General features: G+C 39.7%; 2 protein-coding genes across 8 annotated transcripts in view; both read left to right on the forward strand.

The window, feature by feature from the left end:
• Window positions 1–5489, forward strand: part of LOC105473077 (RAN binding protein 3 like) — a 52280-nt gene extending 46791 nt beyond the window's left edge. For 3 of the 5 annotated variants that reach the window (XM_011726696.3, XM_011726700.3, XM_011726699.3), the window contains 2 exons: window positions 1867–2053; window positions 3636–3919. In XM_011726696.3, coding sequence (XP_011724998.2) covers window positions 1867–2053; window positions 3636–3679 — 231 coding nt within the window. In that variant the 3' untranslated portion in view covers window positions 3680–3919. Of the gene's footprint in view, window positions 1–1866; window positions 2054–3635 lie in introns of all 5 variants that reach the window. The other 2 variants (XM_011726698.3, XM_011726697.3) reach the window with 1 other exon arrangement.
• Window positions 5490–11514: 6025 nt separating this feature from the next.
• The window catches only part of LOC105473078 (NAD kinase 2, mitochondrial), a 45416-nt gene continuing 39346 nt past the window's right edge, over window positions 11515–17584 (forward strand). Inside the window, exon 1 of one of the 3 annotated variants that reach the window (XM_011726703.3) lies at window positions 11515–11533. Coding sequence is in view for 2 of the 3 variants with exons in the window: in XM_011726702.3 (XP_011725004.1) it covers window positions 11705–12004 (300 nt within the window). In the remaining variant the exon portion in view is untranslated. Of the gene's footprint in view, window positions 11534–11569; window positions 12005–17584 lie in introns of those variants that run through there. The other 2 variants (XM_011726702.3, XM_011726701.3) reach the window with 2 other exon arrangements.

Raw genomic sequence — 17584 nt, forward strand, 5'->3', positions numbered from 1 at the left:
TACATGCCATCAAATCTCTACCCTTTACTTTACTACTGAAATTTTGTGAACAATCTTACTGTGTTACCAAAGTGACTATTGTCAGGAATGGTTCCCAGGAAGAGGTTAGCAGACTTTGAAGCCTAATGCTTATCCTGCAAGCTGAGATTGAAAAAAGGCTTTAGGTCACTGGAAAAGAACCAGTGGGAAATGGAAAAATACAGAGCTAGCAAGTTAAAACAACCAGTCCAACAGCAAATTCCAATTCTGGACATGAGTAAATCTCCAAGGTAACAGGATGGGAGCACAGCTTTAGCTGTTTCTGGCAGAGGAATACTTGACCTCAAATACAAGATCCAGACCCAAGAGAGCTGGCAAGAATAAAGCCTTAAAAAAACAAAACAAAACCACAACCTCCCCCCCAAAAAAACTAGATTTCCCCATGGACCAACTGAAGACTGATTACCCAAGTTCAGGCAGAAGGTGACAATACAAATAAATTGGTTTCCATGTAGTAATATGGAAAAAAAGCTTGCAGGTGCCCGTGATGAAAATCCAAATTTATTAGTTACCAGTAAGTGTACTGTTAGGTGTAAGTGATATTGAGTATTAAAACGTTCAGGTAAGATGATGTACAAACCGCATTTACCATTTAAGGTATTAATACTCTTGCCAGTCTTCTGGGCCAGATTCCCCCTTGGTTTTAGGTGGGTAAAGTAGCATGCCAGAGACTGAGCCTGTTAATCATGACTAGATTCCATCCTCAGAGATGGTCACTATTAACATTTTGGTCTTATATTTTAGTATATACATGGAACTGGGTGTAAGTATATACACACATACATATATGTAGCATAGTGTACATACTGTATAATCTTTGGGAAAGCTACTTAGCCTTCTTTAAACTGATTTTATTCATCTGCAAAATGATGGTAACAATAGTATACTTTAGAAAAGCTGCTGAGATTAAAAAGCTAATATGATTGTGAAATACACATTTTACTTATCGATGTTAGTGAGTGTCTTCATGACATTAGTTTATTCTTCAAAAATTGTTTTAGTAGGTGAAAGAATTCTATTCGATTATGGACCATAATTTATTCCATTAATCCCACTAATGTGAATGATAAAACCTGGGTTTCAACTTTCAGCCAATTTGCTGACTAGCAACTCAGACAAGTCATTTTACCCTTCTGAGCCATAATTTCCTCATTCATAAAGGGAAGAGGGAAACAAGCTATATTTAGTACCTATGCTGCCTATATTTTGCTAATATAAACGAAATTAATAATGAACCCACAGTTTTACTGAAGGAATTGAAAAAAAGAATATTTTAACAGTAAAAGTTATACCAACTTTATTGTTACCATTTTTATATTTTCATATGAATAACAACCATTAAAATAGTGTAGAAAAATATTGAAAAGCAAGAACTTCTGATGTATTTATGGTACAATACCATAGACTGCTCTAATGAGCTCAGCATATCCACAAAGCTATGTAGTTTGGAGGAATGTCCAAGCAAAGTGATGGACAGGAAATGGAAGTCTTTTTTCTCTGCAAGCCTACAATTTTCTACAGTGAAAATAGTGAAGGAGGGATGGTCTTAACTAATTTAAATTCAAATAGAAATTTTATATAACAAAATTTCACTCTCTCAATTTAAAATGTATACATTGGGATTGCTTATAAAAGTATACATTTTAGGACGCAATTTAGTTCAAGATTGTCTTTTTACTGCTTAATTTTTAGGGTTGTTAGCACCTATGTACCAATTTGTAGATTTATGCCATGTAATTCCTTCCTTATTAGTAGTGAAAGATTAAAAATCTGTAAAATGTAGCTAACATTAATGATTTTCTTAACAATGTAATGTTCCTCACGCAGGCCAGTGCCAAAGATACAGCATATTTGTATGCAGCAATACATCATCGTCTTGTTGCACTTCAAAGCTTCAGTAAGCAGAAAGATGTCAATCAAGCTGAAAGCCTGTCAGAAACAGTCCAACAATCGAACTGCGAAAGCTGTGATGAGAATGAGGATGATTTCATTCAAGTCACTAAAAATGGATCAGGTAAATAGCTTTTGTTTTGTTAGGTCAGAGGTTTAAAAACGAATTCTTAAGCATGATCCTCATATATTAGGTAGATTTTTTAACAAGTGGAACTGCTCTGTTTAAAGTCGGTGGTGGCTAGAGCCTTAGTTGTTTGGATCTGAGGAGTGGGTTTGAAAATCACTGTCTTCTATAAGTGGTCTTCATTTTATCAAGTCAGCCTCATGGTGATGCCTATGTCATTTGCTTATAAACTGCATAAAAAACTACTACATTGCTACCCTGAAATTAACCCTTCATTTTTATTTATCTTCACTTACTCTCATTTTATTATTGGCTATAATAGGAAGAAATAGAAATACATATAGTGAGTCCACCTGGTACACTTGGCTTGATACCCTGAAAATTCTGTTTATTCTCTTTTTAGAATTTGACTGCTTATAAGAATAACTAGATTGTACAAATACTATTTTCAAGGACCTATTTTGTCTAGGGGAAAAAGTACTATTTCTTTTATTGTATCAAGATTCACAAATAAAGTAAGGTTGAAGTGGAACCAGTGATAAACAGATTGTTAGGTTTTAGTGCTTATCTTGATATATGGATTTAAAACTAATATTCATGCTTTGGAGAAAAACAATGTCAAACATAGTAAGCTCAACTTTGTTATATAGATGTAATTATTCCAATAAAGTCATCCAAGTGTTTTCACTAACAGTTTCACTTAGTCCTGAATTCTTGTTTTACAGAGGACTGAGTAATACAATTACAATGATAGTGTGTTAACAAGCATTTTTTTCAACTCTTAATCATTTTGAAATATTAAAGCTGCTTTAATCATACATAACTTAAGAATCTATCAAAGAACGTGCATAACTGGATGAAATATCTTCCTTTGCTTAATATTAAAGCTATAATCAAAACGAAAAATACACAAAACATGAAGATCAGTATTATAACCTGCTTGACCTAGTGATTCAGAGAACTAAGTTAATATAATTTTTCTTGCTACTTTAAGCAAATCTATTAAACAAATGGTTTATTAGTCTCTAAAGCATATAAAATAAATAAAAATTCTTTTATTTTATTATAATGTTTACACTGCCAACAATAAAATGGGGTCTATCAGAGAACTAGTTGGTACACATTAACAATGTCAATTTGAAAAAAGGATTAAATAGCAAATTGTCTCACGAACTAATGACACGTGCTTATGATGTCTACATTCTGTTATACTGAATTTTAGGAAAGGGGTGCTATGTAACTATCTTAATAAAAAAACAATGAAAATAATGCAAAGCAAATGTCAATCATATGAACCCCCTTTCCTTTGCCATTTTTTCCCCTTTTCACTTAGTATCTTCTCCAGGAGGCATTAAAAACAAATGCTAAAATGTTATGGAAGCAATAAAAGGTCTAATTTTTTGCACTTTGTTGCTTATAAATTATCTAAATGGGAAATGTTACTTGTAAAAATGTATATTCTGCAGCTTTTATTTCATCACCAATGAGTATATTCATTAATATTCATATTTAGTTGCATTCAATATTAAAAATCTACCCTAAATATTGTATAATAAAACCTTTTAAATTTATATCACAGATCCTTCTAGGTGGACTCACAGACAGTCGGTTGCCTGTTCATGAATACTACCTGCTATAAACATGACATCTACAAAAAGAGGGTTCACCCTACTGAAAATACTAAACCACCCTAACTAATGAGAAGATTCTATTCATTCCTTGAAGAGTTTTTATAGAAAAGTTTAAGAAATGTAATTTGTTACAATTAACATTTTTATGTTTTACATTTTACATTTTGATTATTGTGCAGAAACTGACAGAATTTAAAAAAATAAATGGACTTCAGAAGTTCAAAATTTATCATTTTTGAAGAAGTTTATTTAGAATAGGATTTTATAACTAATTTGGACGCTTCATCACATTGATGGATATAATACTCAGAATTATAAATTGCTAGATTTGATAAATACCTACCAAAATGTTTATTTTTTTCAGTCATACACTGACCATAAAACAAATATTTTACTAAATTTCCAGAGTCATTTCTTTGAAAAACAGTATAATTGCATCATAACATTTCACTAAATCCTATTTATCTTCTGGGAAATGTATATTTTAATTTTAGCTGTTGGATTTCCTAAATATGATAAGCTTATATATTCATGGTATGAATTTCTTTAAAAACAGCATCTGCTCTTGGACTTGTATCTGTTGCATCTTGTCAATGCTTGACTCATGGTCAGCATCCAATAGTTGTTAAACGAATAAATAAATATAATACATTACCTATGTATCAAAAAGCATGTATAAGAATTCCAAATGTGTTAACTTGTTCTACTTTGTTTTATTTATGTAATTACATTTTCATTAATACTTTAGTAGGTATGGCTGTATAGAGAGAAAAACAAATGTATCATATATAGCCAAATGAATCTTTTTCTTAAATGCTATTATTATAGTAGGCTACAGTAATTTCAACAATTTTGCAATAGAGTTTTGATCCTCTTCTTTGAGATTTGTTTCACAGACACCTCATGAATCATATAAGAAAATTAGTCTCAGTACTTATAGCCCTACTTCATTTTTCAATTCAGTTTTATCACATCATGGCTTCAAAGTGACTTTTGATTGTGACCCCTAAACAATTCTCTGACTAGGGGACAAGAATTCATAATTCCAAAATGTTTCTGAAAATGTTCTGAACAATGACAACATATTTGGAATGAGGGTATAATTTCACTAAGTGATACTTCAAAGAACAATATTCATTTGGATATGCGAATACACACTTTCAAGTTATATTACTGTATCGCCATGCCTGTTATAAAATAATAAAGATATAATATATAAGTATTTATTAAGTCAAACCTCAGCTACTGCCTGAAAGTTTAGCATATGAAAGTTAAATTAACTCTTTTAGATTATGATTTAGTTAGTATAATTGTTCATTTTGTCCTTCCTTATAACTGAGAAAGCGTAACTTAATGTAAGGTAACTACTGAGAGAGGCCCATTCATTCTTCCAGTGATTCTAGAAGAAATATGGCACATAATATCCTTTACTTCTAAATAAAGGAGTCAATGACTCAGAAAATAAAGAGGAAAAATAAAGTTAATGTGAGAGAGATGAAGAAAAGATAGAAGGGAAAAAAGAGACATAGTACGAAAGAAAGGACAAAACAAATGGACAACAGAAACACTTTAAAAATCAAGAAGAGTGACTCTGATGTGGAACACACTCAGCAAAAAATTTTCATTAGAAACATAACACAGAGAGATATTTGGAGAAGATAATAAAGCACTGGTTCTCTTTTATTGTAAGATCTTAGCTGATGTGGGAGCATTGTGATTGCACTATCAATTGCTAAAGAGAAGAAGAGAACAAATAACTTTATTTATGTATTTTGTTTGTTTGTTTTTTAGACAGAGTCTCGCTCTGTCACCCAGGTTGGAGTGCAGTGGCACCACCTCGGCTCACTTCAACCTTCGCCTCCCGGGTTCAAGGGATTCTCGTGCCTTACTCAGCCTCCCGAGTAGCTGGGGTTACAGGCGCCTGCCATCACACCCGGCTAATTTTTGTATTTTTAGTAGAGACGGGGTTTCACCATGTTGGCCAGGCTGGTCTTGAACTCCTGATCTCAAGTGATCCACATTGCCTCAGCCTCCCAAAGTGTTGGGATTACAGGCGTGAGCCACTGCACCTGGTCATCGTTATCCTTTTGACATGTTCATCCTTGTCACCACACTAAGGTAGAGATAAAGCAGTATCTTCTCAATGCTTGAAACATTTTAAGTTAAATTCATTCTGTGATTTTCTTTAGATTTCTCCGCATATATCAATGGAAAAAATTAACTACCTTAATTTCTGATCTATATAGAAATTCCAGTGCAACAAAACCAAATATAGGGTTAGAATATCAGGAAAGCAAAGAAAGAAGTGAAAATTCCCAGATTATGAAATGGAAAAGAAGAACAGAAACATGATATTTAGCTCACAAGTCTTTCAACCCGCTTTCTATACACTCCATTATTCTTAGAATTCTTACACAAATATTTAGTACAATTTTGGAGGAATAGTAGAAACATTTTATGACTTTTCCTTGTCCTGTATCTTCACCTAGCCTTCTTCTTTTCAGCTTTCCTATGTCCTTTCTTCCCCTTTTATAAGGAGAATTTGTACAATAACATCAGTTGTACAATAACATCCATTTTCATAAGTTATTTAGGTAGATCATTTCGAAGTATACATTTTGGATTTCCAAAACAGCTGTTTTTAATTAAAATTTAATTAACTATTTATGTCATTATATATCTTTTGTTAAGACAACCTTAACTTTCTTCTCTTTTAATAAGATTTTACCCAACTGTTTACCCTAATTATAGACAATTAAAATGTTCTCTCAAAAATATATTATTTTCCATCCATTACTGCCAAAGCAAAGAACCCTTTTTCGCCAGAATACATCCTATACAGCAGTGGTAACCAACCTTTTTGGCACCAGGGACTGGTTTTATGGATGACAGTTTTTCCACAGGTTAGGGGGTGGGTAGGGTGGGGTGGTTTTGGGATGAAGCTGTTCCATCTCAGATCATCAGGTATTAGAGTCTCATATGGAGCGTGCAACCTAGGTGCCTTGCGCAGTTCACAGTAGGGTTTGTATCCTATGAAAATCAAATGCTGCCTCTGATCTGACAGCAGGCAGAGCTCAGACAGTAACGCAAATTATGGGAAACAGCTGTAAATACAGATGAAGCTTCACTCCCTTGCCCGCCTATCCCCTCCGGCTGTGTGGCTTGGTTCCTAACAGGCCAGAGACTGGTACTGGTCCATAGCTCGGGGGTTGGGGACCCCTGCTATACAGGTCTTAGAGTATTTGAATGTCATAAAAAGAGGTATATATGTCTTCCATAGAGTCAGAATGTACGCGAAGTGGGGGTGGGAAGGATTCTAGGGGTTGGGAATGATATATTTTAAAACCTGTGTAAATCTTCAAGTTGTGAATACCACAGTGATATATAATTTTTCCCATAAAATGTTGAGAACAGTTAAGCTTGCTTGAGATATGGCTATCACATGGTTGGTTAGACTCATTTACTAGAAAAGCACACCAGCCTCACCATAGATGGAGTTTGAGTTTAAAACTCAGTAACATTAAATCCATGAATGCCAGCAGTTTGGTTTGGGAGGGTGAGGTCGGTAGATTGCCTGAGCCCAGGAGTTCAGGACTAGCCCGGGCAACACTGCACAACACCCCATTTCTACAAAAATTTCAAAAAATTAGCAGGGTGGCTGGGCGCGGTGGCTCATGCCTGTAATCCCAGCATTTTGGGAGGCCGAGGCAGGCGGATCATGAGGTCAGGAGTTCTTAGGACCAGCCTGGACAAGATGGTGAAACCCCGTCGCTACTAAAAATACAAAAATTAGCCGGGCGTGATGGCACGGCCTGTAATCCCAGCCACCAGGAGGCTGAGGCAGAGAATTGCTTAAACCGGGAGGCGGAGGTTGCAATGAGTCGAGATCGTGCCACTCACTGCACTCCAGCCGGGATGACAGAGGTAGACTCCATCTCAAAAAAAAAAAAAAAAAAATTAGCAGGGCATGGTGACATGCATCTGTAGTCCCAACTACCTAGAAGGCTGAGGTAGGAGGATCGCCTGAGCCTGGGAGTTTGCGGCTGTGTCAGCCATGCAGTGCAGTGCCACTGCACTCCAGTCTAGGTGACAGAGTAAGACCCCGTCTCAAAAAAAAAAAAAAAAAATTTGTAAACTATTTTTTTACACTGGAAGGAAGAATTATTGAAATGATTAGCCAATGTTTAGGCTAATCAAGACTTGATATGGATAAGTTTTCTAACAGAGTATTACCAAGATTTCTTAATTTGTACCAATCTAGTGGATATAAAATATTATTTCACAATGATATTATTAGTATTTCTCTAATTTCTAATAATGTTATCTTTTCAAGTATTTATTCACTGTTTGTGTTTCTTCTAAAAAATGCCTGCTCACGCCTGGGGTGCGGTGGCTCACGCCTGTAATCCCAGCATTTTGGGAGGCTGAGGTGAGTGGATCATGAGGTCAGGAGATCGAGACCATTCTGGCTAAGACAGTGAAACCCTGTTTCTACTAAAAATACAAAAAATTAGCCTGGCATGGTGGCACACATCCGTAGTCCCAGCTACTCGGGAGGCTGACGCAGGAGAATTGCTTGAACCCGGGAGGTGGAGGTTGCAGTGAGCCGAGATTGCGCCACTGCACCCCAGTCTGGATGACAGAGCGAGACACTATCTCAAAAAAAAAAAAAAAAAAATCACAATTTTTGCAAAGCTAATTGTGTCATTTTCTCCTTTGGTTCCTCCTAATATATGCAGGATAAAAGACAAGTTCCTAAACATGGATTTAACACTTTTCATTGTCTTTACCCTTGTCTACCTCTCTAGCCTCACTTCCCAGTGTTGTCTGCCTCTCTCTAAATTCTCTAAAAATTCAAAATTGCTAGTTCATTGCTTCTATGCATTTGTTCATGGTGTTTCTTCTGTGGAATTTCCTTCTCATTCTTGCTGATAATGGCTAATATTGTATTCATCATTTAAGGCTTAGCTCTTCACATTTCCAGAAAGCCTTGTCTAACTCTTCTTAGGCTGACTTAAGACCTGCTCCTCCAAATTTCTATAGCATTCTGTGTATAACTCCATCACTGCATAGACTTTAAGCTCCTCAAGGGCATGGACGCTTTTTATCATTTCATCTGTAGCACCTAGCAGGATGCCCGGCCTACAGTGACACTCAAATGTAATTTAATCTCCACGAATGCGTGTTACATGTGTAAGATTTAAGAGACATTATCTAAAAGGAAACTAGATAAGGATTGGAAATTCAGGAGAAAGATCTGGGCTAAAGACGGCAGTAATAGCTGAGGTCATGAAAGGGGCTAATATTTGCCAGGTGTGTACTGTGTAGTGGGCACAGTGCTAGGCATCCGTCATATATTCACAATTTTACAAAGTAGCAATTATATTTTAAAAATGCAGAAGTAGGCTCAGGAAGGTTAAACAACCAGTTCAAGTTTCACAAAGCTAATAAACAATAAAACTGGGATTTGAACCAAGATCCTTCCATTACACAACACTGAATGAACTCAGGAATGTGTGTGTGTGACAGAGAGAGAGAGAGAGGGAGAAGGACAAAGAAGAGGCAGAAGAAGAGACAAGGAGACAAGGACAGAAGACATCTTGGAGATGGGTTTAGGAAGAAGTCAAAAAGAGACATAGAAATGGGAGAAACACTGTTAGTGACTGGTGTGTTGGGAGACAGTAAAAGATTCCAAGAAGAAATGATAACCATTCCAAATTCTTCAGAAAGATCAAGCAATTAAAGGACTGAAAAAAGTATTTTGAGTTCCAACAATATCTTTTGGCCACCTTGGAAACACTAGTAATTAGCAAAGTAGTGGGGAGAAGCTAGTGTACAACAGGTTGAGGAATGACTAGGAGGCAGGGATGTGACAATGATAAACAAGACTACTCTTTGGAGAATCAGCTGTAAAGGTAAGGCAGGCAATATGTAAAAACCAAGGCTTAGAGGTTGTTTTATTAAGAAAAACTTTAAAGATGTCATAGACATGAGCATATTTAAATACTGAAGAGGTAAACTCATTTGGGAGGGAAAATTCAAGATACCTGGGAGAGGATGCCTTCAGAAAGCACATTTTTTAGGAGGTGGAAGATGATATGCAAAATAACTATGGACAAAGGCCTATTCCAACTGAGATGCCAATGCATATGTTTGTAGCTGAAGTGAGAGAGCCAAAAATCTGGGTTTTTAATCTGTGAAGTGGGAAGAAATGAGGTCTGAGATTTCAAATATGAGCAACAAAACTCAGACTTTGATCCCAAACAGTTTCTCCCTACTCATTTTTTTTTTTCTGTCGAATGGATCAATTAACATTCCCCTATTCACCCTGGCCTCAAACCTAAGTGTCATCTGTGATTTCTCTCTTTTATTCCCTTCCTAATATCTAATGAAGTTTAAAATAGTAAGACTACAAAGGAGTCTGAGCATAGTTATAGATGTTACCCCTAGAAGTTCAGGTTATTAAGGTTGTTACACTACACGTCACTATAAGGAGCTGCTGTGAGGCAAAGTTCTTGGTGAGAATGGGTCAGCGGCAGAACTTTACCAAGTAAACACCTATCGGGCTTCATTGTGCATGCTCCCAGTCCAATACACTACCTGGCACACAGCAGGCACACAGCGGGAACCAACGAATGAACGCTGGTGCTGGTGGGCCCGTGAGGAGAGTCACAGATTCACTGAATCCATTTGGACTTGGTAGAACCTTGGGGTCACCTAACCTTTTTACAGATGAGGAATCTGAGGCCCAGAAAGATGAAGTAACCTGCCCAAAGTCCAGAAGCGACTTAGCGCCAGGACTACAAAGGAGCAAACACAGTGCCAGGGGAAGGGGATCTAGAGAGCTGCAGGAATTGAACAGCAGAATGTGCACTGCCATTTGGTTTCCCCCTTACAATGGGACGTTTCCTTCTGTTCTCATCACACCCCAGCCCTGGTCCTGGTCCTGATCACTCCATGGGTCATTATCCCAACAGCATCCTGTCCTCCTCTTCTTGCCTCCCAAGCTACCCAACATTCCCAAGCCAGATCAACAGTCATCAAACATTGCTTTAACTCACTCCATTCCAGTTAAAAGCTTTCAAATAATTCCCACCTATAGGACAAAGTCCAAATGACTAACATTCTTAACCCCGCGCTCTAGTCCTGCCTACTTTCAACCGTCGCTCCTCGTGGAGAAATGCTCCATTCTGCCAGACTCCCCTACCCATCATCCTCCAAGTTCCTTAGGCCTCTTCGGGGGGCAGCGGGGCGGGCACTGGGTCCCACGCCGAGAGGATTTCGTGCCAGGTCACGCACACGGTGCAGCAGGAGCCGGGTCCCCCTCCTCAGCCCCCAGCCCGGCCCTGGACACACCAGCTATCACACGCCCTGGTCAAATGAACCAACGGGCACGTGGTCGGCCTGCAGAACAGAACCCGAGCGAGGACATGCCCGGAACCTGCCTTCCCGCCAGTGGCTCAAAACTCCACCCGCAGGCCCCGCGCCGCCTCAGACCGGATCCAGCTGGATTCCTCAGAGCGGCGCAACCGCCTAACAGAATTCTACCTCTTTCCCGGCCGCAGCAAATGGCGCGGCCCCTCGGGACCCGGGGCCGCCGCGGGTTCTGATTGGCCGATAGAGTTAGCCTGGGGGCGGGAGAAGAGCTACCTAAGGGAAGCTTGTGGAGCTGGGAGGTCGCCCCCGGGCGGCGAAGCGGCCATTACGCAGGCGTGAGTGAAACGAATAAACAAACAAATAAAACCCACTAGCCCGAGGTCTCCATTTCTTCCCCGCCCACCTTTCCCCCGCGTGGGGTCTCCGGTTTCCCAATCGCCACGCTTTCCCCGCCTTCGTCAACGTCTGGGTACGTCCCCCTAGCCGCGCTGGCCACGCACGTCCCGGCACTTAACCTCTGCCCGCCCGGCGCGAAGTTAAGAGGCCGGGGTTGCGCGAGCGGCGCGCACTCCCGGCGGTGGGGAGCGGAGGCAAGGAGCCGGAGCCCGAGCCCGAGCCCGCGGCCGCGGCCTGGCCCAGGATGACTTGCTACCGAGGATTCCTCCTGGGCAGCTGTTGTCGCGTGGCGGGCGGCCGGGCGGCGGCGCTGCGGGGACCGGGTGCGGGAGGCCCCGCCGCGCGGCCCCGGCTGGGCGGTGACGGTGGCGGCCGGCGGCATCTGGGGCAGGGGCAGCCGCGCGAGCTGGCGGGCTGTGGCAGCCGCCCGGACGGCGGCTTCCGCCCCTCCCGGGTGGTGGTGGTGGCCAAAACCACCCGGTACGAGTTCGAGCAGCAGCGGTACCGTTACGCGGAGCTCTCGGAGGAGGACCTGAAGCAGCTGGTGGGTCCTGGCTCGGCCCCGCTTCGCTCCCGTGCTCGGCCGGGGCTCTGGTGGCTGCTGCGCCCCCTCGGGCGAGACCTCTCGGGACAACTCTTCCCAGGGCACCGCAGATGCCCGTCCTGCCTCTCTCGCGGCCCCCAGGTCCTCTGGTTTCTCCCTGGGTCCTCTTTGCCTCTGGGCGTGCGTGCGAGGGAGAGGCAGGGCCGGGGAGAGGGAGAGCCGGGGAGACGGAGAGGGGCAGTATTCGTGCAGGGACTTCCGAGGCAGGGGCGCCGCGGGGAGGGCGAAGAGGGGCTGCCGAGTGGTCTCATAAGAGTGAGGGGTTTGGGGATTCGTTGGTGCCCTCGCCGACCCCGCCCTCGTTCGCTGGTTGGGTCCCACTCCAAGAAAGTGAGCCGTGGCCTGAGGGCTGGACGCCCTGCGAACAGCTCCCCAGGACGCCCCGAGAAAGGGGGCCCGGGGCGCCGCTGAGAGCTGCAGGGGGAAAAGGGCCGAAACTACCGCGGACACACCCCCTTTTACTCTGCAGGACTGCGAGGCCTAGGGCACTCCGGAAAGCCCTTCAGCCTGAGCCTTTTCCTTGCTGTATCGTGGTCGTTGGACACTACCAGCTTGTTTTAAAAGCACAGGTCTTTGGTGCTGAGAAGGGAAAGGGAGAATATGTGACTTGTATATATACGTTTTTAAGGAGAAATGTCAGGACAAGGGGCTGGTATACTGGGTAGTGTGTGAAATAAAAAGCCTGCGACTCTTGTGCAACAATATCTCCACAATAGACCATATTTGATACGTTTATTTATATATATGCAAAAAGATACAAATCCAAGAGGAAAACCAGAGTTTGAATCTTCCTGTTGTCAACCCCCGCCCCCCCAACACTTTAAAAACAATTTCTGATGCCATACCCCCATCCACCAACTTTAGGAAAAGGAGAGTGCCCGGTGCTACCATGAGCAATGTGTCCAGAAAAATCTGTTGGAAATCTCTTAATTGTTGGCACTGTGCACCAAAAGGTTTTGGAATTAATTGCACATAACTAATTTAGTTTAATTCTGTGCAAGACAAGACAACCTGTTGGAAACCTCTGGTATCGTGTGATCTTAGCGAAGTTATTTTTTTGTAGAGGCGTCAAAATGAAATTATAAATCATCTTTGCTTAAGTGCTGAATCTGTTGTCAACATTAAACATCCTGCTGCTTTGTTGGGTTTATTGAAGAGGGCCTCTGCATTCACCTGATGGGAGTCTAAATTTGTAGATTTGTTTTCTGTTTCCTGAGTGTTTGAAAATGACTGTTTATAGAATACACTTGCATCATTTAAAGAATAAAACAGTTTGAACAGGAGGCTAGAGTAGTTGAGTTTGTGTTAGGGAGTGAAACTAGAGGTGAGGCATGGACTAGTAATGTCATAAGAAAGCACAGTGTTACTATTTGGGGAAAGTGGTGTGTCCTTTGGGTTGTACTAATTTTGCAAAGTCTAGCTTGTAGAATTTGTCAAATGCCATGTATGCATGAATATGTGCATACAGTTTTATCGAAGCTTCCCACAACAATTTAAAATAGCTCACATGGCATGTTTAAAGTGTGGGATTAAGAGTGAAGAGCTCAGTTCTAGGCCCCTGGTTCTGTGTGGTTAACTTCCTATGTGTGTTCTCTGGGCCTCATAGGTGGAAATGATACTTCTTGTGTAGTATGGTCCGTTTTCAAAGTGCTCCACCTAATTCAGTATGTGAATTGCTGAGGTTGTACCAGATAGCCTCCAAGGTCCTTTACAGTGCTGGCATTTTGAAACTGTGGATAACGTTTTCAAGGCCTCAAGAAAATGGGTGACATCTCAGGATTAACTCTTGGACCTCTGAACTAGATTGCCACTTAATAAAAAACTTTTAAAATGTAGGGAAAATCAATAAGTCTGAAAAAGTCAAACTACCTAAGTGTACCCATTCTGAGTGGAGAAATCTCTAATAAGGTAAATATTTGTCTATTGCTAGGTAATGCTGTTTGGGATAAGCCAGCTTTGAAGTAAAACTCATGGGACTGTAGAATACACAGTTTTGTAATTGCCAGGCATTGGAATAGTTTTTGTTGATGTTGTTGTCATTACAGTTTTATTGGATAAGTTCCTTACTGATTTGAATTTGTGTTATAGTTTATATCAAGGCCCGTACTCAGAGTGCAATAGCATTAGTTGTAGCCCAGATGAGAGATTATTAATAGGCCAAAGAATACTGGGCTGTGTGAAGTTGTCCTAAAATGGGATTCTGTAATAGGAGTGATAAGATGATAAGTATTATTGGTTATATTGCTGGGTAAAAAATACTAAGTTATGTGAATCATGTGAATTGGATATAAAAGAAAGTGGCCAAGTGTTTGAGTCTCACCATGGCTGCTGTGTCTATAGTGTCATGGTAACTTGGTTTTTTGTCAAAGCATTCTCTTTTGTTGTGGTGGTGGTTTTTTGTTTTTTTGTTTTTTTTATGTAAAACAGGTCCGTATTAGGCTGTTTGTTAAAATGCAAATGGAAGATGAAGGATAGAGTGCCAGTATAATTTTATACCCTGAAGGCTGATGATTTTCTAACTTTGTAGAAATGTAAACAATTACAGGAAATATTTTTTAGTTGATAAGGCATGCACAGAATAGGTTTACATCCTTCAAGCTAGTCAAAGTTTTGACTTTTATTTACCCTTTCATATTGGTTACATTGCTTTATTTTAAAATCTTGTCTTTTTCCCCATTGATTGACCAATGACTTATCTTGTGATATCAAATTTCTGGTCAAATATTTTAGTTCTACTGTTTCATGACATTTCAAAAGCCAGTAAAACTATTACTACAATTTACTTGCTTCATTAAGAGATATAGCTGTTGGCAAATGTGGAACTGCTATTAACAGGGTCCTTAACACAAATTAGAACTCTAGATGAAACAGAACTGACTTGGAAAGGATTTTGACACCAGAAACATACCTCACTGGTCAAAAAAAGGTTTTATTTAAAGCTCTTTTTCACCTGTCACCAAGGATGGGGACTGAATAAGGGAAAAAAAAAATTTAATATAGAACAAATAAGAAGTCAGCAGTTTCTACCCTCCTCTCCGTCATTCCAGGTCTCACAACTTGGCAACCCTTTTATTGGTGTCTACTTTTAGTTTTGTTTTCTAAAATTCATAATGGGATAGAATAATTTCATTTAATAGTCTGCCGTGTTATTTGATTAAACTAGATGACTTGGAAGGTGTAGCACCTTGGATTTCCCTTTTGTTTTCTGAAGATATTGTGGCTTAGGTTGTAGCATTTGGGCAGATAATACTTTTGCCACAGGGTATGCAATAAGTGTACCATGGTATAATTTTGTCAGGTGGTATACTTTTGCTACATTGTATGCAATAAGTATATTGTATACAATATGATTGTTAATCAAATAGCATAATTTGGAGTACTGCCGGAGCTTTCTAACTGAATCTTGCTCCTCTCAAATCTTCTAGACACAGATACCAGAGTGTCTATCTAAAGTGAGCATCTGGCCCTTTCTCTCTTCTGCTTAGAACTCCACAGAAGCTCCCTGTACCCTTTAGTCACCTAGAGTACTTGTTAAAATGCAGACACCTGAACCTTAGCCCCCAAGACTCTGACTCAGTTTGTGGAGAATTCCCAGACTTTGGTTTTCTGAAGTACACACCTGACATTAATGACTCTGGCTGAATTCCAGGGATGTGTTTTATCCCTAGTTTGCATGTGGTCCCCAGTTACACTGAGAAACACGGTCATGGGCTCAAGTTCAGGATCTTTAGAATGCCAGAAAAGTCCCTTTGTGAACTGGCTACCTCTTGAGCTTCACTTCTGATCACTTCTTGTCTTAAATTTCATATTCTGGCAATTTCAAACTGTCTTAATTTCCATTAGATGTTTTACTGATTTAGTTTAATTTATGGATCACTAGCACATAAAATGATTCAAAATGTAAAAGATACAAAATATTATACAATGAAAAGTCTTTCTGTTACTTGTCACTTGTCATTCAGTTTTGTCCCTGGAGGTAACTATTATCAATTTCTTGTGTTTCCTTCCAGAAGCAACCTATACCTACAAATCAACACAGTGAAATATTCTTTTTCTTTGCCTCATCTCTTTTTATTCAATGATAATATACTATTTAAGGTATTATGTGCCTTTTTTTTTAGCCTAACAGCATTTGTGGAGATTGTCATAAAGAGCATTCTCATTCTTTTTAAAAACAGTGTGTATATAACTTTATTGTGTGTCCTAATTTATCTTCTGCTATTAAGCACATTCTGAAATGAATAACATTTGTGTTTATATGCATGTAAATCAAGCTGTAAGACAAATACCTAAAGTTGAAATTGTTGAGTCAAAAGGCATCTGCATATAAAATTTTAACAGATTTGGCCAAATTGCTTCCCTTAGAGATTGTACAGATTTTTACTTTCACCAGCCCTGTATAAGGGGACTTGTTTTTCCATAGTTTATCAAATTGTTGGGTCTTTGCCAACCTGGTGGGTGAAAGATGGTATTTCAGGGTGGTTGAATTTGCATCGCTCAGTGTGTACGTGTCTCCGTTTGTAGCCTCCTTTGATTTGAATGCTCTTCTTCCTCTATCCAATTCTTGTTTTGTTTTGTTTTGTTTTGTTTGAGGTTTAGCTCAGACATTACTCTCTCAGGATGTCATCTTTGGTAACCTTGCTGTGCCTTTGCCTCTCTCTGGCTACCAAGATTGTGTTAGGCATTCTTCACTTCATAATACTTATCTGTGTTTATTTTCTTCTCTAGACTGTAAACTCTTTGAGGGCAAGAATTGCATCTCCTTCAGCATCCTCTCCAACCCCACGCTTTCCACTAAAAAAAGTAGTAAGATCATTTTTAGGTCTTTTCTCCTTGAGGCTGGGACCAGCTTCCTTGTAGTCCAGGGTCAAGAGATGTGGACTAACAGTATAGATTTCAAGGTTACTGGGATATAGTTGGTAGGTCAGTTTCCTGGAGTGGGGAGATAACTCAGGGAAAATGAAGTGAGAGCAGATAAGAAAACCAAAGTTGGAACCTTGAGCAATACCAAGGGAGGAAGTCAACAGAATTAACAGAGGAATGCACAAATAGAGAACGATGGGGAAAATAAAGGTGATAGCCTGGTAGAAAGTAAGTGGGATAGAGGTGATCTAAGGTAAATACCAAATATATCTGAAGAAATCTTTAGGGTTTGATGCACTAGGTCTGATCATGTTAGGTAAATGGTTGACTATCTAGGTGTTAATTAGGTGCTGTTAACCTTTTTAAGGCAATTTTGAGTAACACTTAGAGTACCATTTAGTTAAATGTGTATGCTTTTCAGGGTGCCTAAATTATGCCTAGTGGATTTACATACTGAACTGTCATTGTCTCAAAAGTTTGTGCATTTATTATGTGTTAAATTTAAAAAGTCTCAACTCTTTCCCTTATTAAGCTATCATAGAAATTACAGAGTACAAAATAGCAATACTCAATAGTAAAACAAGCCTTAAAAATTTGTAATTGCAATAAATTTAGTTTTAGATAAGTAAAACTATCTGTGATAATTTAATAAAGGTG

Source organism: Macaca nemestrina, chromosome 6 (genome assembly GCF_043159975.1).
Source record: "Macaca nemestrina isolate mMacNem1 chromosome 6, mMacNem.hap1, whole genome shotgun sequence".
Taxonomy (NCBI): Eukaryota; Metazoa; Chordata; class Mammalia; order Primates; family Cercopithecidae; genus Macaca; species Macaca nemestrina.